Source organism: Mandrillus leucophaeus, unplaced genomic scaffold (genome assembly GCF_000951045.1).
Source record: "Mandrillus leucophaeus isolate KB7577 unplaced genomic scaffold, Mleu.le_1.0 Scaffold192, whole genome shotgun sequence".
NCBI classification, from domain to species: domain Eukaryota; kingdom Metazoa; phylum Chordata; class Mammalia; order Primates; family Cercopithecidae; genus Mandrillus; species Mandrillus leucophaeus.
Genome location: NW_012101943.1, coordinates 3,366,940 through 3,385,347, shown reverse-complemented (window position 1 = coordinate 3,385,347; position 18,408 = coordinate 3,366,940). Strand labels below are relative to the sequence as shown.

The 18,408-nt window shown below is 40.6% G+C and overlaps 1 protein-coding gene across 1 annotated transcript in view; it reads right to left on the bottom strand.

The window, feature by feature from the left end:
* SYNE2 (spectrin repeat containing, nuclear envelope 2) overlaps positions 1-18,408 on the bottom strand; it is a 405,169-nt gene that overhangs the window by 41,617 nt on the left and 345,144 nt on the right. The window contains exons 90-96 of the mRNA XM_011978327.1: positions 17,851-17,899; positions 16,564-16,718; positions 16,308-16,452; positions 14,971-15,065; positions 13,172-13,406; positions 8,445-8,639; positions 6,101-6,226 (exon numbers count right to left, since the gene is read on the bottom strand). Coding sequence (XP_011833717.1) covers positions 6,101-6,226; positions 8,445-8,639; positions 13,172-13,406; positions 14,971-15,065; positions 16,308-16,452; positions 16,564-16,718; positions 17,851-17,899 — 1,000 coding nt within the window. The remainder of the gene's footprint in view (positions 1-6,100; positions 6,227-8,444; positions 8,640-13,171; positions 13,407-14,970; positions 15,066-16,307; positions 16,453-16,563; positions 16,719-17,850; positions 17,900-18,408) is intronic.

Here is an 18,408-nt window from a genome sequence, read left to right as displayed (position 1 = left end):
ATCCTCATGCTTCAGCCTGCAGAGTAGCTGAGACTACAGGCACGCAGCACCACACCTGACTAATTTTTAAATTTTTTTGTAGAGATGGAAGTCTCATCATTTTGCCCAGGCTGGTCTCAAACTCCCCAGCTCAAGTGATCCTCTTGCCTCAGCCCCCTGAAGTGCTGGGATGACAAGGGCAAGCCACCATGCCCTGCTGCTACTATGCCTAAAATCAGGGATAAGTTTGAAGGGCCCTAACAGTATGTTAATTCTGATTGATTTTCAGAGTTCTAAAAGCTACATTGGCATGATTTCATAACTTACCAACAACAATTTATGTTTAATAAAGTGGCCCAGAGAATTCTTTTAAAGGTTACATGTAGAATGAGGAATTAACACCTTTCTCAGAAGCTAAATCATTAGGTATTTAACATTTGTATTACTGCTTTTGGTCTCACAATTGGTTCCAGTAAAGTAGATGACAGCAGATTCCACAGTGGAACGCTCTGGAAAGCTATATAACATAAAGGGGCCACCTGCCAGCCGAGGTGTACCACTTACTGACTTGAAATTGGAGATCTGGAAACCGCTGAGCTTCAGACAGTTTCCCAGTCAGGTGGCAGGAAGCTCAGCCTGTCCAGTGCCCTGCTCAGAGGTGCTGGCTTGGCCGCCAAGTTATGCCCAGCCAGGTTTCACTCAGTATGGTTTGAATACTTATAATATTGACAGTCAGAAAGGGTACAGTCACTGGATAAGGTTGAGACTCCTGTTCTACTCTCATTGCCCTGCGCTTTTCCCCTCTAACACTCACCATGTTCACAGACACAGACACACAGACACACACACACCCCTGTGCATACAGTGTGGCCATCTGGTGAACAGGTCTCTCTGGCAGAGTGGACCATTAGCTCCACACATGGCAGGGACCATGACAACACCGCTCACTGATGCAGTGCCCAGAACCTGCCATGGTGCTGCTGCACAGCAAGGTTTCAGATACCAAAATGTATGGCTGAAAGGAAAGCAATTTGGCAGTATGTCTCGAGAGCTTTAAAATGTTCATAAACACTACATGAAAAAAGTAGGGAGTCAAACAGCATATAGAATGAGGTCTCTTGTGGAAGTTTACTATAGCTGACGATCAGTTTGTATAAAAATGTCAACAGTCATGCCTGTCTTTAAATTAAATTGCCCCAGATTTGCAACCAAACTGTCAGAGAGAAATCAGATAAGTTTTCACCATCTTCATTCAACCAGATAAATTATCTATACCACAATAATATGTGGAAATTTCCAATTTTTTATGTAACATGGGATGTAAAACTTCAAGTTGTTTGGCTACAAAAAGTGGTGTTGCACAGGATTTGACTAGACTCTGCAGTATCAGGACAGCATTTAGGCCTTGCCTATGGACTCAATTACCAGTGGAACTCTCAAGTTCCATTTTTCTGTACTACCATTTGGGAAAAAGAGGACCGAAAAAGAATGGGTATACAAATAAATTTTGGCCTGTATATGCATACTCTATCTTTGGAAGAATATACAACAAATCGGTAACATCGATTGCTTCTGTGGAGAGGAATTGATAAGAGAAAAATTTATCACATATACCTTTTGCACCTTCTGAATTTTGAGCCATGTGACTATATTACTTATACAAAAATTATTTAAAAACCAACCTGTTCCAAGGACTCAATCTTTGGACAAGTGTTATGAAACACAGATGTCCATTGTAGCAATTTTCATAATAGTAAAGTTAGAATATACATGAAACATATATGTAAGGAAATCATTCCATTCCTCAACTTGGCTGTAGTGGGAATATACTTTTTCTTTTTTATCTTTTATCTTTTTCTTTTTGCAGCTGTGCTTAGAAGGGAATATAATTTTATGAGGAGGAAAGTCAAGCTCAAATTGGTCAAGTGGCTAGCATATTTCCCCCAGGTGAATCAGGAATGAAACACACTGACCCGGACAAGCTTTGGGTTACTTGGGATCTTTTTGGAATATGGTCATGGTTGAATGAACTCAATGCTCTTTCCCTTTCCCTGATTCTTTCCACTGATAAATAGGATGCTGAGACCATGAAAGCTGAAAAGATCCCACTGGAAACTGAGAAGTGTGATACTTGAAAAAAAATTACAGCTGCTCAAGGGTTTACATGTCACATTCTGCACAGGTTCCTAGACCTTATGGAAGGAAACTCTGTATCAGCTGAGAGCATGACTCCAAATTCTCTCCGTTGTTACCAAAGTCTTGCTCTAAACCTAATGAGGTAGGGATGATAAAAACCTTGAAAATTAGGCGTAGAAATCTTGTTAACCTAATAAAGCCACTGACTGACACATCACCAGCAAATAACACTTAATAGTGAAATGTTAGAATCATTTTCTTCTAAAATCAAGAATGGAAGACTCAGCTATTAATGCTTCTGCTTAACAATGTTCTGAAGGTATTGACCTGTGTAGGAAAAGTAGGAAAAAAAAAGTATATTAAAAATAAGAAACAAACAAAAATAACCTTGTCATTATTGACAGATGATGATGGTCTCACAGACACCCAAAAAAATACATAAACAAATTGCTGGAATTAATATAAGAGTTTAACAAGATGGTTAAACAAATATGCAAAGACCAATTCCATTTCTAGGTATCAGCAGTAATCAGTTAAAAAATATAATTAGAAAAAGGTAGTATTTTCAAAAGCTTCAAAATATTGCACCAAGAAATAAATCTAACAAAAGATATCTCTTTTGTGATTAAGAAAATTGTAACAAGAATAAGCCAGGTATGGTGGCTCAGGCCTGTAATCCGAGCACTTTATGAGGCCGAAGCGGGTGGATCACCTGAGGTCAGGAGTTAGAGACCAGCCTGGCCAACATGGTGAAATCCCATCTCTACTAAAAATACAAAAATTAGCTGAGCCTGGTGGCAGGTGCCTGTAATCCCAGTTACTCGGGAGGCTGAGGCAAGGGAATCCCTTGAACCAGGGAGGCAGAGGTTGCAGTGAGCCAAGATCGTGCCACTGCACGATAGCCTGGGTGACAAGAATGTAGCTCCATCTCAAAAAAAAAAAAAAAAAAAAAAATTATAAGCCATTAGCGAAAAAAACGAAATAATATGACCAAAGGGAAATATATACCACATTCATGAGCATAAGCAGGAATACTAAAAAAATTTATCCAAGTTAATCTATAAATTCAATGCAATTCAATTAGAACTCTTTATCAGAACTTTTCATGGTTTAACAAGCTGCTTCTCAAAGTTACAGAAGATCAAAGATCTAGGGACATCCAAACTAATGTGAGAGAACAAGGTGTGGGTACCCATCACACCTGAAATAAAGATGTGTTACAATAAAGTGCAGCCATTAAGATAGTTTGATATTAAAGCTGAGCTACACAGACCAATGGAACAGAGAACTGAGAAAAGAATCCTGCGTATATGGAAATCTGATATTTGACATTAGACAATAAATAGGCACCAAGACAACTGCTATCCAGATGAATAAAATTAGAAAATGGATCTCTGCCTTAAAATGTATGCAAAAATCAATTCATCAAAGAATAAAGATGTGAATGTAAAAACCAAAAACCGAAAACTTTTTGAAGAAAATGTAAGCACGCATTTTACGACTTTAGTATGAAGATTTCACAGAGGAAGTGGAAAATACTAATCATATAGGAAAATACTGACAAATTCATCCACATTAACAAAATACCTTTTGTTCAGCCAGCAACACCAAGGAAAAAGTAGAAAAACAGGCTCTCAGATGGGAAAAGACATTTGCAATGTATATACTCAGTAGAAGAGGAATATTTAAAATAAATAAGCAGCTCCTTCAACTCAATAAGAAAAAGACAAATAGCCCAATAGAAAAAAATCAGTAAAAGGTACAAATAGGCAATTCACAAAAGGGCAAATATAAAAAAAATGTGAAACTGACTAGTAAACTATAAAGAGACACTACCTCACTCATAGCTGCTGGACTAGCAAAAGTTAGAAAAAATCTGATAATACCAAGTGACTACATATTCTTATAATGCATACTATACAGCAGTGAGAATGAATGTGCATTAGGTACCAACATCAATGACTCTAAATCATAATGAAGGAAAAAAGTTACATTGTGGGCCATGTGTGGTGGCTCACGCCTGTAATCCCAGCACTTTGGGAAGCCGAGGCAGGCGGATTGCTTGAGGCCCCAGGAGTTCAAGACCAGCCAGGCCAACATGATGAAACCCTATCTCTACTAAAAATACAAAAAATAAGCCAGGTCTGGTGGCGTGTGCCTGTAATCCCAGCTACTTGGGAGGCCGAAGCATGAGAATTGCTGGAACCCAAATGGTGGAGGTTACAGTGAGCCAAGATTGCACCACTGTATTCCAGCCTAGGCGACAGGAGACTCTGTCTTAAAAAAAGAAAAAAAAATTATATTATACATAGTACTGCTTATATAAAGTTTTAAAATTTATGTATTTTGTTTACTTTTTAGAGACAGTCTTACTCTGTCATTCAGGGTGGAATGTAGTGGTGCATTCATGAGTCACTGTATCCTCGACCTACTAGGCTCAAAGGATCCTCCCACCTCAGCCTCCCCAGCAGCTGGGATCACGGACAAGTGCCACTACACCCAGCTAATTAAAAAAATTTTTTTTGTACATATGGGAATCTCAATTTGTTGCTCAGGCTACTTTCAAACTGCTGGACTCAAGGGATCCTCCCACTGCAGCCTCTCAAAGTGTTGGGATTATAGTTGTGAGTCACCATGCCTAGCTATATAAAGTTTAAAAACAGAAAGCAATTCTACATCTCACTGACAGCAGGCTGGGTGTGTGGCTCCCACCTGTAATTCTAGCACTTTGGGAGGCCAAGGCAGGAGGATTGCTTGAGCCCAGGAGTTTGAGACCAGTCTGGGCAACATGACAAAACCCTGTCTCTACAAAAAAATACAAAAATTAGCCGGGCATGGTGGTGTGTGCCTGTAGTCCAGGCTACTCGGGGGGCTGAGGTGGGAGGATCACTTGAGCTTGGGAAGTGGAGGTTGTAGTGAGCTGAGATCGTGCCACTGCACTCTAGCCTGGAAGATAGAGCCAGACCCTGTCTCTCAAAAACAAACAAACAAATGAACAAACAAAGAAAAACACTGACACCTACAAACACAAGTATTAAAATTACTAGGACATGTGTAAGAATGATGAACACCAAATCCAGGGTTACTGACACCTCTAAGGAGAAGTTAGATCACACAGGACACTTGAACTGTGTGCATAATTTTTTTAAATATTTTAGCTGGGTGATGGTGTCATGGCAGTTTGTCATATTATTTGTTATGCCTTTTAGCACATTAGACATTTTTACAATAAAGAAAAAAGATGTAGGGAGAAAGACACTAATTTCTAGCCCAACTTGAAGTAGGAGACTATTCATTTCTTCCTCATTTCTTCAGTTTGATCCCTGAAAGTCACTGAAGGAAGTAAAAAATTAGAAGACCATTCCAACAGTCTCTCAATGTCTTTTAAACATCAAAGCTGCAGACAGAAAAGAGATGCAGGGAGTTGCTGACCTGGGAATTTTCCTGGCCCCAATTCCTATCCATAAGTTTGCCTTGTCTTCAGCTAAGGCCTAAAATATCCAGGAATTTTTGCTAGTGTGGTATTCATTAGGAAGAATATAGTTTGGACCGTTTTATAAAAATGTTATACTGGAGCAAACCCCAACCTACTGGCTTTCAAAAATGAATTCTTTAGTCATATTTTACTCTCGTTTCAAAGAAAAGGACATTTGATAAGGGAACAGCTTTTACAGGAATCTCAGAGGCCACATCTTATATTACAGAGGAGAAACAGACACAAAGAGGACCTGAAGGAGAAAACCCCTAAGATCCTAAGAAGTGAGTTTTTGCAAAAGTCTTTCTCGTCTTCAAACAACAATTGTAAAAAGCATCAATTCTAATTCCTTGAGAGACCAGCATGTTATGTTAGACAGTAGATCGGGAAAATATTTTCTGATTTGAAAATGAAAACTCAGTTTCAACATAGAAAGAGGCAAAGAAGCACTTCAAAGTACTCAGAAAACAGCTAAGTGATTATCTTGGCCACTTGTTCGGATTTCAATACCTTAATCAGCTCTTTTTCGTTATGGAGGTCCTCATGAAGCTCTGGAAGAGGATCTTCACTTTGTGCCTTTAAAACTTGCAGCCTGCTTTTCAACTCCTTGATTTTCTTTTCACACTGGTCCCAGGTCTATTTGAAAACAAGATTAAAACTGGTAAGTACTTTGCTCTTTAGAATGAATTGTGGAAATAGAATAGCTCATTTACTCCACATAATCTTTCTATTAAGTTTGTTTTTATAAATCACACAGATACCCAGTTCCTTGTCTTGAGCAGACTATGGTCTCCCAAAAGCAGAAGGAACACCAATATGACTCAAGCCTCCTTGCAGCTTTACCTGTGGCTCATTTCAACCACCAGGCTGGCCTTTGCTTGAAAATAGTTCTTCTGGGCCGGGCATGGTGGCTTAAGCCTGTAATTCCAGCACTTTGGGAGGCTGAGGTGGGTGGATTGCCTGAGGTCAGGAGTTCGAGACCAGCCTGGCCAACATGGCAAAACTCTGTCTCTACTAAAAATACAAAAATTAGTTGGGTGTGGTGGCATGTGCCTGTAAGCCCAGCTACTTGGGAGGCTGAGACAGGAGAATTGCTTGAACCTGGGAGGCGGAGGCTGCAGTGAGCCAAAATCGCGCCATTGCACTGTAGCCTGGGCGACAGAGTGAGACTCCATCTCAAAAAATAAATAAATAAAAATAAAAAAGTTCTTCCTTGCTCCCCATATCCTTCTCATCGAACCAGTGTGATTTCTACTTTAATTTTGGAAAAGTTCACACCTAAAAGGCTACTGTATGGATTAACTGTTAGCATTGACAGCCTTTGGCATATGCTATAATAGCACCACAGAGCACAAGCACTCAGCCACCTTCCTTGTCTTCTTTTCCACCATCACCCCTCTCCTCTGCTGACTCTTCTCCTTTCTACAGCCTGGCTTTAGTGACCTTTTCACATTTAACCTTCACTTTCCATTTCTCACCACTGTGCTGACTACCACCTTCTGCTTAAAGCACTTTACAAGGCATTTTCAACTTTATTAACCCATAGTAATTATAATAACCTTAGGAGATATACAGGGAAAGTATTATCATTTTTAAAACAAGTATTATCATATTTAAATGGGAAAACTAAGGCTCAGAGAAAAATGACTAGCCCATGGATCTGGGGTTAAAAGCCAAGTCAAGGGTTGACCATCTCTTTTCTTGAAATTTTAATTGTTGAACAAAATAGGTGCCTGCATTTTCAACTATAGGGTATTTATATTCAATTCATTAGGATAAACTTCTTTTCCTGAAGTTACTAAAACTATACAAATCTACAATGAAACACTATTCTTCAGTACAGCTGATACCTAAATAAACTTGGGTTGGCCTCAGTCTATGGTAACCCCTCACTGAAGGCAGGCCGCTTGTCTAGCAATATCAACTATCGAAACTCAACTCAAAAGAAAGCAAAGGGAGAAGCAAAATCATGAGTTCCTCAAACTGTTATTTGCAATTATCATTATGCTTTACAAACATGGCAGATGCTTAACAAATGTTTGCTAGTTAATGAATTCCATATAGTCCATATACCAAATAAAATTCAGATACTTTATTCACAGGAGAAATTCTCAAGCCCTAACTCAGCATATATTTACTCTTAATTCAGAAAAATATGTCTGATAAGTTTGGTTATCTAGTTTTAGCACACACGACAGGTTAGAAAGAGTGGGCTATAAGAAGTATGTGAGCTTGGAAAAAGAAAAAGTAAAAATAGATAGCTTGACATTAAGAGGAGAGAAAGAAAAATGATAAAAACCATATCAGAACTTAAAGAGCACAGTAGTTCAGGGAGGGCCACAGGTTCAAAGCAATTCAGAGGCCTTGAGAACAACTTGGTATCTTAGCATTACAAAACAATAACGATTTTCCTAATAGTGACTCAAAATATAACACTGTAGTTCTTAAAGGTATAATCATACATTATTTGGAAAATTCACTTATATGGAAAAGTACATTCTCTGATGACAGCAGAAAAATGAAGTGTTTCTGTCTGTTTCTTTTCATGTACTATGCCAAGAACAGGCTGTACATGGAACATTAGTTTTATGTATTGAACTTTAATTGAATATGTTTCCTGTTTCATAAAAATAAGTATCTTAATAGAATCTCAAGTATTTAAATACTAAACATTGAGCTTTTGTAATGCTATATCATCATTTCACATTAAGTAACTGGCATGACTTATGGATTAGAGCTTGAGTTGGAAACTCATGATACTACAGTTTCCTAAAATCATTTCCATTTTTCACACCGCAAATGAAAATCTATGTAATTTGAGTATCATGAATGGAAAAGTAAGTGGTGAGTTTACCTCTACAGTGCTCTGGAACTGCTTAATCATCTCTGCCAGCTGGGGCTCCATGTCTTTCCAGTTGTCCTGAAGTTGACTGATTCTCCTACCCACAGACTCTTTAGTTTCCAGATCAGTTGTGAGCAGTAACTTTTCTCCAGCTTTCACGGTTAGGGCATAGGTAGTTCGCCATCTTTGAAAATGAATTTCTTTATTCTAAGAAAAAAAAGTAATTTGCTTAGGTTTCTGATGTGTTCAAAATGTGATTTTGTGTGTGTGTGTGTGTGTGTGTTTCCTTCAGAGTTTTTCTTAAGAGTTAAACTAGATATAAATTAGACAAATTGGGTTAGAATGTACATACACACACACTCACATCAAAAGCTAATGTTTTACATTGAGTAGATAAGCATACTACTAAGTGAGGTATTCTTAAAATAATTTCCAAAGACTGGTGAGATAAGATTCTTAGTGTAATGATTAGAAGCACAGAGAAATAAAAAAAAATATACATCATAGAATAATAGCCTGCAAGGTAAATGGATCTAAGAGTATTAAGAAAGTGAATGGAGTAACAGACCTGAAATCAAGTAACAGACCTTACATTATGCTAAACAAATATAAAAGGAAAGAATGCGAGAAAGGGTAAAAATACAAAAAATATACATTTCTTAAGCTTTTTATGGGCACATAAACATGTACATCGATATGTGCCCCAAAGGGGCAGCTTTAAAAAATTCCATCCAAATATCATGTAGGCTTTCTGAAAATTAAAAACAATTTTTTAGGCCTGGTGTGATGGCTCATGCCTGTAATCCCAGCACTTTGGGAGGCCAAGACAGGTAGATCAATTGAGCTCAGGAGTTCAAGACCAGCCTGGCCCACATGGAGAAACCGTGTCTCTACTAAAAATACCAAAATTAGCCAGGCATGATGGTGGATGCCTGTAATTCCGGCTACTTGGGAGGCTGAGTCGCAAGAATCACTTTAACCCGGGAGGCAGAGGTTGCAGTGAGCCAAGATCACGCCACTGCACTCCAGCCTGGGTGACAGAGTGAGGCTTTGTCTCAAAAAAATAAAAATTAAAAAAAAATCAAAACCAAAAATTTTTAAGAGATAAGGTCTTGTTTATTTTTTTTTTTTCTATTTTTTAGTGGCGGTGTTACAGCTCCGTGACTGCTCCTGCAGAGCTGGGCCACTCCATAGGCAGTGTGCAGAGAGTAGCGGGGGTCCTGTTTTTTAAGAGATGCACCACCACACCTGGCTACATGGGTTTTCTTTAGAGAGATTGAAACTAGGTGTTTATAATACAAAAATAAAGTAAAAACTTTAAAATGTGTCCATACTCCCAAAGGCATATTTGGTTTTGGAGGAAAAATTAAATAGTTTTTGTCTGTTCTAAATATGTTTTCCTGGCTGGGCATTCTGGTGAGTACTGTGGCCGCAGCTACTTGAGAGGCCAAGGTAGCCTCACCAGAAGTGTGAGGTTACAGTGAGCTATGATCACGCCACTGCACTACAGCCTGGGAGACAGAGTGAGTACCTATATCTAAAAATATATATAAGCAAATAAATAAATAACACATAAATATTATTTCCTTCACCTTGGAATTTCTTGAGGGAGACAGAGTGTGGGCATTTTCCAAAATGGGAGCTGATAAACATCGACAGAGCATCACTAATTTACAAAGGCGTTTCTGAGAAGCCTGAAGATCACCCACACCCAAAGAAGGAAAGCCAAATGCACCCTCAGGAGCAGCACACAAATAAAAGAAACAGCAACTGGACCACAGGCACTCCACGCGCGTCCCTCCAACGTATTGTGCTGCGCAAATGAGCCACTGGTAGAAGACCTGCTCCTCCTTTAGTCTTCCCTAACTTGGTCAACAGCACACTATTCACCAAGATGCTTAAGCTTCAATACAGAGTCATCCTTCATCCAGCTTTTCCTTTACCAGATTCACAAACCGACACTCCAAAATACAGTGTTTTGACACGCTGAACTGAAGAAGTCTCAGGGTCTCTCTGCCCTCCCGCATTGTCTCTCCTAAAGAAGCTGAAGTCCTTTATCTGCCTAAGACCCGGACCCACCAAGGAGAATGATTGTTTTCTCTTTCCCTCCCTGTTACCTCATTATCTTATTGCAGAAAAGAAGACCCAGATGTAACCACACCGAACAGACTCTTTCAAGATGACTGCCTCCAGCCTCCAAGGATCACTGAAATTCCAAAGATAACCTCTTTTTTTTTTTTTTTTTTTTTTAAAGACAGGTCTTGCTCTGTTACCCAGGCTAGAGTGCAGTGGTGCGACCATGGCTCATCGCAGCCTCAACCTCCCGGGCTCAAGTGTGATCCTCCCGCCTCAGCCTCCTGAGCAGCTGGGAGTACAGGTGTGCGCCACCACGCCTGGCTAATTTTTAAATTTTTTTGTAGAGACGGGGGTCTCACTATGTTGTCCAGGCTGGTCTCAAACCGCGCTCAAGGGATCCTCCCACCTCAGCCTCCCAATGTGTTGGGATTGCAGCCAATCCTCATCAAACTGTGGCACCTGTGTCCCCTCCTCTCAAACTCATGTGGGCACATATGATGGCCTTCATTATTAGAGTGTGGCAGAAGTGATAGATGTGACTTCTGAGGCTGGGTTTATAAGGCAATATAGCTTGTTCTGGGGATAAGAATCTTTGAAGCCATTGGGGTACCATATAAGAAGTCTGGCCACCAGAAGCCCTCACATGGCAAGACCACAGAGAATGATGACCAAGGAGAGGAGCTCCACTGTCCTAGCTCCTTGCTGCTCCAGTTGTTCCAGCCTAAGCATCGGTCATGTGAGTGAGCTTCAGATGATGCCAGCCCCAGCCACCATGTGACTGCAACTGCCTGAGAGACCCCAAGCAGAAACCACCAACCTGTCAACCCCAAGAATGACAAGACAGAATGATGAGTGTCACTATGCAGCGATAGGTGAGATGTTAGGATTCCTACTTTTTTTTCTTTAGCTCCCCTACAACCAGGAACAGCCAGAGTGATCTTTAAAAAATACGGGGTTGGGCACGGTGGCTCACGCCTGTAATCCCAGCACTTTGGGAGGTCAAGATGGGTGGATCACCTGAGGTCAGGAGTTCGAGACCAGCCTGGCCAACAAGGTGAAACCTTTTCTCTACTAAAAATACAAAAATGAGCTGGGCGTGGTGGCAGGCACCTGTAATCCCAGCTACTCGGGAGGCTGAGACACGAGAATCGCTTCAATCTGGGAGGCGGAGGTCGCAGTGAGCCAAGATTGCACCACTGCACTCCAGCCTGGGCGACAGAGCGAGACTCTATCTCAAAAAAAAAAAAAGAAAAAGAAACAAACAAACAGTGTCATGCTGCCCTCTCCCTCAGCTGAAATGCTTCAAAGGCTCCCTGGTTCCAGCCAGACCAGGTAATCCAGCTACCACACCCAGCCTGCAAAATAGTCCTACCTACCCGGCTTTCCAGTTCACCTCCTGCCACTGCTGCCTTGCCAGCTCTGCGCCAGTCACACTGGCCTTTTTGCCGTTCCTCTGCTGTGCTGAGCTTGTTCTCATCTTGGGGACTTGGAGTAAGCCTCTCCTTCGGTCTGAAAGGCTCTTTCCTCAGATCTTGTATGGCTGGCTCCTTCTCATCATTCAGCCCCAGGTTAATTGTAACACGGCCAGAGACAACCTAATCTAAAGGAGCCACACATCCCCATCTCTACTGGCCCCATTTTAATGATCTACGTTAAGTCTTATTACAATCCGATATTTTACTATTTATTAATTTATCTGATTAATTATTCTGGTTTACTTACTACTTTGTCTGCCCTTACGAGAGCGAAGGTCTTCTCTCCGTCCACAGAATACACCCAGCACTTAGGACAGTGATTGGCACAGAGAAGACACTCAATTAATATGCGATGATTGCATAACAAGTGAGGGCTGTACAGGATCTCAGGAGGATGGTGTTTGTTGAGAGGCTTCTCTAAGGTGGAGAGGTAGCTCTACAGCTCCATGGGACATCCCAACCACCTACGTTAAGCCTGTGCTCATCAAGCAAGTTTCTTTTGGAAAGCTTTGTTGCCTAAATGAATTTGCCCCTTTATTTTTATTTTTTACAATTAGTTTTTAAAATTTTTGTGAGTGCATGAGATTTTTAAATATAGGCATGCAATGTCAAATAAGCACATCATGGAGAATGGGGTTTCCATCCCCTCAAACATTTATCCTTTGAGTTACAAATAATCCAATTACATTCTTTAAGTTATTTAAAAATACACAACTAAATTATTATTGACTATAGTCACCCTACTGTGCGCTATCAAATAGTTAGGTCTTATTCATTCTATTTTTTTTTTGTACCCACTGAATTTGCCCTTCAAGAGTAAACAAAACTATCACTGTACATTACTACACTAATGGTCAATTTATACATTAGTCAGTGGCTTAAGAATCTGGGTGGTTTGAGTCTGTCGCCCTGAAATCCCCCACTTTATTCACCCATCTCCACTCCATGCCTCCTCTCATGGCCCAAGAGAACCTCAGTATTTCTGGATGAATGGGTAATATTGGGTTTCCAACCTCACAATGCTAGGGACCGGGCTGTGGGGTGTGGTGACTGCACCTTGCTGGCCTCACATTGCAGAGAGCACACTTGGATCACATTATCATCAAAAACATTAAACCGAAGGTGAATGAACACCTTGCAAATAATGACCACGCTGTGATTCTCACAATGCTACGATGCATACACTACCTTCAGCTCATGGATCAGACTTCTGGTTTGGTAGAGGCTGAAGCACTCCTGGCCCTTCACTGCAGATAGCAGGTGGCTGGTGTCATTGAGGAAGCGAAACAAGATCTCCACAGAAGTAGTGAAATCCTGCCACTGCCTCACCAGCCCATCAATGTCACCCTTCCTCTGCCGTACACCCTGGACAGCATTCTGCCACCGATCCGTCAGCTTTGAGAATTCTGAAATAAATTCTGGTCTGGGGAGAAACAAATGGTTATAGAATCCAGACATCAACATGTAGAAAAAATAACTATCAGTGGGTAATAGCAGCTCAGATTCAGTTTTTATAAGTATAATTTACATGAAAAAAAATCCCAACTTCTAAAAATCTGAGTAGTATTCCATTTAAACATGATTAAAGCTTTGGGAAGGGCAGCATGCAGACTGAGGTTAGTAGAAGGTATCTGCACCGTAACCTGGTATTTTGCCAGCATGCATAACCATTCCCTTAAACAAACTGAAGTTGTTTTAATATACATTATGCTAAATGCAGAAAGGAAAACTAGCAACTGGATCAATGGGAAACAGATGAACAGGCAGGTACTTTGTAACACTATGGATTACTTAAGTGTACTTTACATAATTTTAGCAATAAAGAGCATGCCTTATTGCAGCTACTCAACAGTTTTTTTTTTTTTTTTTTTTTTTTTGAGACGGAGTCTCACTCTGTCGCCCAGGCTGGAGTGCAGTGGCGCGATCTCGGCTCACTGCAAGCTCTGCCTCCCGGGTTCACGCCATTCTCCTGCCTCAGCCTCCGGAGTAGCTGGGACAACAGGCGCCCACCGCCACGCCCGGCTAATTTTTTTGTATTTTTAGTAGAGACGGGGTTTCACCGTGTTAGCCAGGATGGTCTCTATCTTCTAACCTCGTGATCCGCCCGCCTCGGCCTCCCAAAGTGCTGGGATTACAGGCGTGAGCCATCGCGCCCGGCCAACAGTTCTTTTCTGGATAAATAATATCCTTCACATAAGAAATAAGACCTCTTAGTTATTATGGGAAAGTCATGTTTTTCTGTACAGATCAAATAGAAATTAGTTTATCATCCTGGAACTGGCTTGAATTTACTGCTTCAGAGCTAGGGAGAAAAGGGCTTTACATTTCTTAGTTATGCTGAAAGAAGATTCAGAGGTGTATGGGTGGTGATGTGGAAGAAAAATCATACCCATTAGGACATTTAGAGAAGTATATAAGTGGCCAGGCCACGTCCAGGCTGTCTGCCATGTGTACCAGCTGCATGAGCAGACTCACTCAGCATTAGCACACTGGCCAAAGGGGCTCTGTTCAGCCTGACTGGCACTGCTCAGTGACCCTAAGCCCACATATGTAGCATGGAGAGAAAGCCCTTCTTCATACTTACAGGATTTAGCTACTTACTGGGAACACTAGGAATAATTTTTTAGAAATTATTTTTTAAGTAGCAAAACATCATGAGGATGATGGTAGAGAGGGAAACAGTACAGAAGAATCATTTGGGGCCACAAAATTAGTTAACAATACTTGAGAAGTGAGCATTTTCCAAAGCTTCTGGGCTGCTAACCCCATCCATCTACCATAGGGAAAAGGTGTCTGTCACTGATGTTTTTATGGTCACCCAGCAAGATCTAGTCCCACTACATAGAAGCCTGGTCCCATGGTGATCTGTCAATGAACATGGCCACAGGGCACCAACATGGTCAAGGTTCACATGGCAGAAAGCCTGCCCCAACTGAATGCATTACCTTTCATCCACCCACAACCTTCAGGAGCCCCAGACAGCTCACCTGTTCTCTATTTCTGTTGTGTCCAGGAGTTGTAAAGATTGGGTGACATAGGAATCAGCAATTGTCTGGTTTATAGAAACTTCAGCTTCTAACATCTGCATATGAGTCCAAACAGAAAATATCAGCTAGTAAAATTCATTTTATGAATCTGGGAACCTACATTCCCTATCAAAATCTAAGCTCACAAAGGATATGATGAATAATTTTCATATTATTTGAATCTACTGCAAAAAAATGTTCAGCTATCATATCAACATCACCTATGAATATATTCTTAAAAGTAAACAGGTTTAATAATAATTACATCTAATACCCATTTGTTAGGCATTTACGATTTGGTAGGCACTCTGTAAAACATGCATTATTTCATTTATTTCTCAGACTTAGGACTGAAGTACTATTATTACATCCATCTGAAGAGGAGGAAACTAAGGTATAAAAAGGTTGAGTAACTTATTCAAGGCCACTCAGCTTTTTGGCAGGGGAAATTTCATTTTAATTGGATGATCTTCATGTAGCAATGTAGACTTCAATCAGTTAACATTGAAAAGTTGCAGCGAACTAATTCTGCACACTTTTGAAATGTGTTCTTTGTAATCCCAGCACTTTGGGAGGCCAAGGCAGGTGAATCACTTGAGGTCAGAAGTTTGAGACCAGCCTGGTCAACATGGTGAACCCTATCTCTACTAAAAATACAAAAATTAGCCAGGTGCAGTGGCACATGCCTGTAGTCCCAGTTACATGGAAGGCTGAGTCACGAGAATTGCTTGAGCCTGGGGGATAGAAGTTTCAGTGAGCTGAGAATGCGCCACTGTACTCCAGCCTGGGTGACAGAGGATGACTCTGCCTCCAAAAAAAAAAAAAGAAGCAGGATCTGCCTATAACCACCAGGATTATTTTCAAATACATGTCAGCATAAGCACTGAGAAAAGTCCTGTGAAATTATTAATGCTACAGTTATAATTATACCAGGTGCTTTAATACTATGGAGAATTACTGAGTGAAAATACAAAGATGAGTTGAAGTATTTTATTATACGATTCTTAATAGAATGGTATAATATTTGCATTTTGTGGAAGCAAAGTTGTACTAGAAGCTTCCATGTACTGCAGAAAATCTAGGAGTCCTGTCCCTAATAAAATAGAGCAGTAAATGTTGAAATTTATGAAATGTACGAGAATTTTACAAATGACCAATTGACAACTGAATTTGCTTAAAGGTATACATTCTGTATTTAGAGACTGATAGGTACGCTCCCTGTGTTTTATTTAAAGCTATCTTTTCCTGACTCCTGCCCCAGGTGAGCGGTTCAAGGGTGGCAGAGAACACAGGTTTACCTCATAGGTTTTCTGCTGCTCCAGGAGCTCAGGAAGGCTGTTAGCCACATCCACTTTGAGTGCTTCTTCTATCTTCTCCAAAAGTTGGATCCACTTTTCACAGCAATAAAGAAACTTTTCATTCAATCCAATTCCCTGAAGCTCACTAGAAAGGTTTAAAACAAACAAAACACACCCATATTAACAATGCCATTGCTGAGCTGAAGTCGTTAATTTTACTTTAATTGAAACAACGACAGAGAAGGGATGTTCTAACCTGCAGCGCTCCAGTGCCGTGGCCGTGGCCCGAATCCACTGCCGGTTCACATTTTGTAACGTCTTCACAGCTACGTCACTAAGTGGGAGCCTGAGGCTCACTTCATTCAAATGTTCAATATCAGGTGACTGGGCTGTCAGTGCCAGCACATGATTCTAGTTTTAAAAATTAAAGTATAGGTTTTTGGATGCCAATAAGATATCTAGATGACAAACAACTCTCCTTATCTCAAAGATGACGGGAAACTGGGGCCTAAACAGGCAAATGACTTGCCCACAATCAAACAGCTAGCTAATGTTAGAGTGAGACCTAAATTCAGCTCTCTCAATGCTATGCCTTCTAGAATACCAACCTGCACACACGGCCAGCACCCAAACAGCCCAGGAATAGAAAGTGATCTCAGATTTTGTCACTGAAGAATACAGAAAATAGGCTTTTTTATTTTTTATTTTTTGGAATGGAGTCTCATTCTGTCACCCAGGCTGCAGTGCAGTAGCATGATCTTGGCTCACTGCAACCTTCACCTCCTGGGTTCAAGCGATTCTCCTGCTTCAGCCTCCTGAGTAGGTGGAATTACAGGTGCCTGGCACCACACCTGGCTAATTTTTGTATTTTTAATAGAGATGGGGTTTCACCATGTTGGCCAGGCTGGTCAAAAACTCTGACCTTAGATGATTCACCTGCCTCGGACTCCCAAAGTGCTGGGATTACAGGCATGAGTCACTGCGCCCGGCCTAACAGGCTTTTTAAAAAAGGACCAATTCTGGACTTTTAAGTCCCATTTAGTCTGCCAATAACCTGATCTTCCACAAACAGGTCAAGCACAGAGTGATGAAAATTTGATTCTTAAAATAACTCTAGCAGAGCAAGGGACTTAAACACCCATATTTTGATAGAACATGACATCATAAGAAAGCAAACTTATCAAAATTTCATTTTTAAAAAGATATTCCAGCAACAACTTCTAGGCTGACAATATGTCATGCAAACACCCTTAACAATACTGAAGTTATCACTACAGAACTCTGCTGTAATATTCTAGGTCAGGAAAAGCAAACTTTTTCTGTAAAAGGCCAGATCATAAATATTTTAGACATTTGTGGGCCATATAGTCTCTGTAGCAACTAGTCAACTCTGCCCTTGTAGCATGAAAACTATAATAGACAATATGTAAATGAAAGGGCATGGCTGTGTTCCAACAAAATTTTATTAAAAATCAGTGATGGACAGTGCACCATAGTTTGCTGACTGATCTAAGTTATGAATATTGATTCCTAGGGGAGTTACAAGACCAGATTTAATTCTTTCAGTCATTTTATTTACTAAACTAAATTTACTAAGGTAAAGAAAAGAAAAATGCACAATTTTAATAGACTTTTATTTTTTATATTAAACTAACCAGAAAAATTCAATTAATCACAACAGCCAACTTCTAGATTATTGTGGTTCACTGATAGTAATTATGAAAAAACATCTACTACAAATTACTCTGACATATTACTAAAAGAGATCCCTATGTCGTCCTACTTTTTCTAGGTCTGAGGGAAAATAGGACAGTAATGAATGGCATAAAAATGACTGTGCTTAAGGGTGAGTTAGGCCGGGCGCAGTGGCTCAGGCCTGTAATCCCAGCACTTTGGGAGGCCAAGGCAGGCAGATCACCCGACGTCAGGAGTTCAAGACCAGCCTGGCCAACATGGTAAAACTTCACCTCTACTAAAAAATACAAAAATTAGCCGGACATGGTGGCACACGTCTACAGTCCCAGCTACTCGGGAGGCTGAGGCAGGAGAATCACTTGAACCCGGGAGGCAGAGCTTGCAGTGAGCCGAGATCGCGCCACTG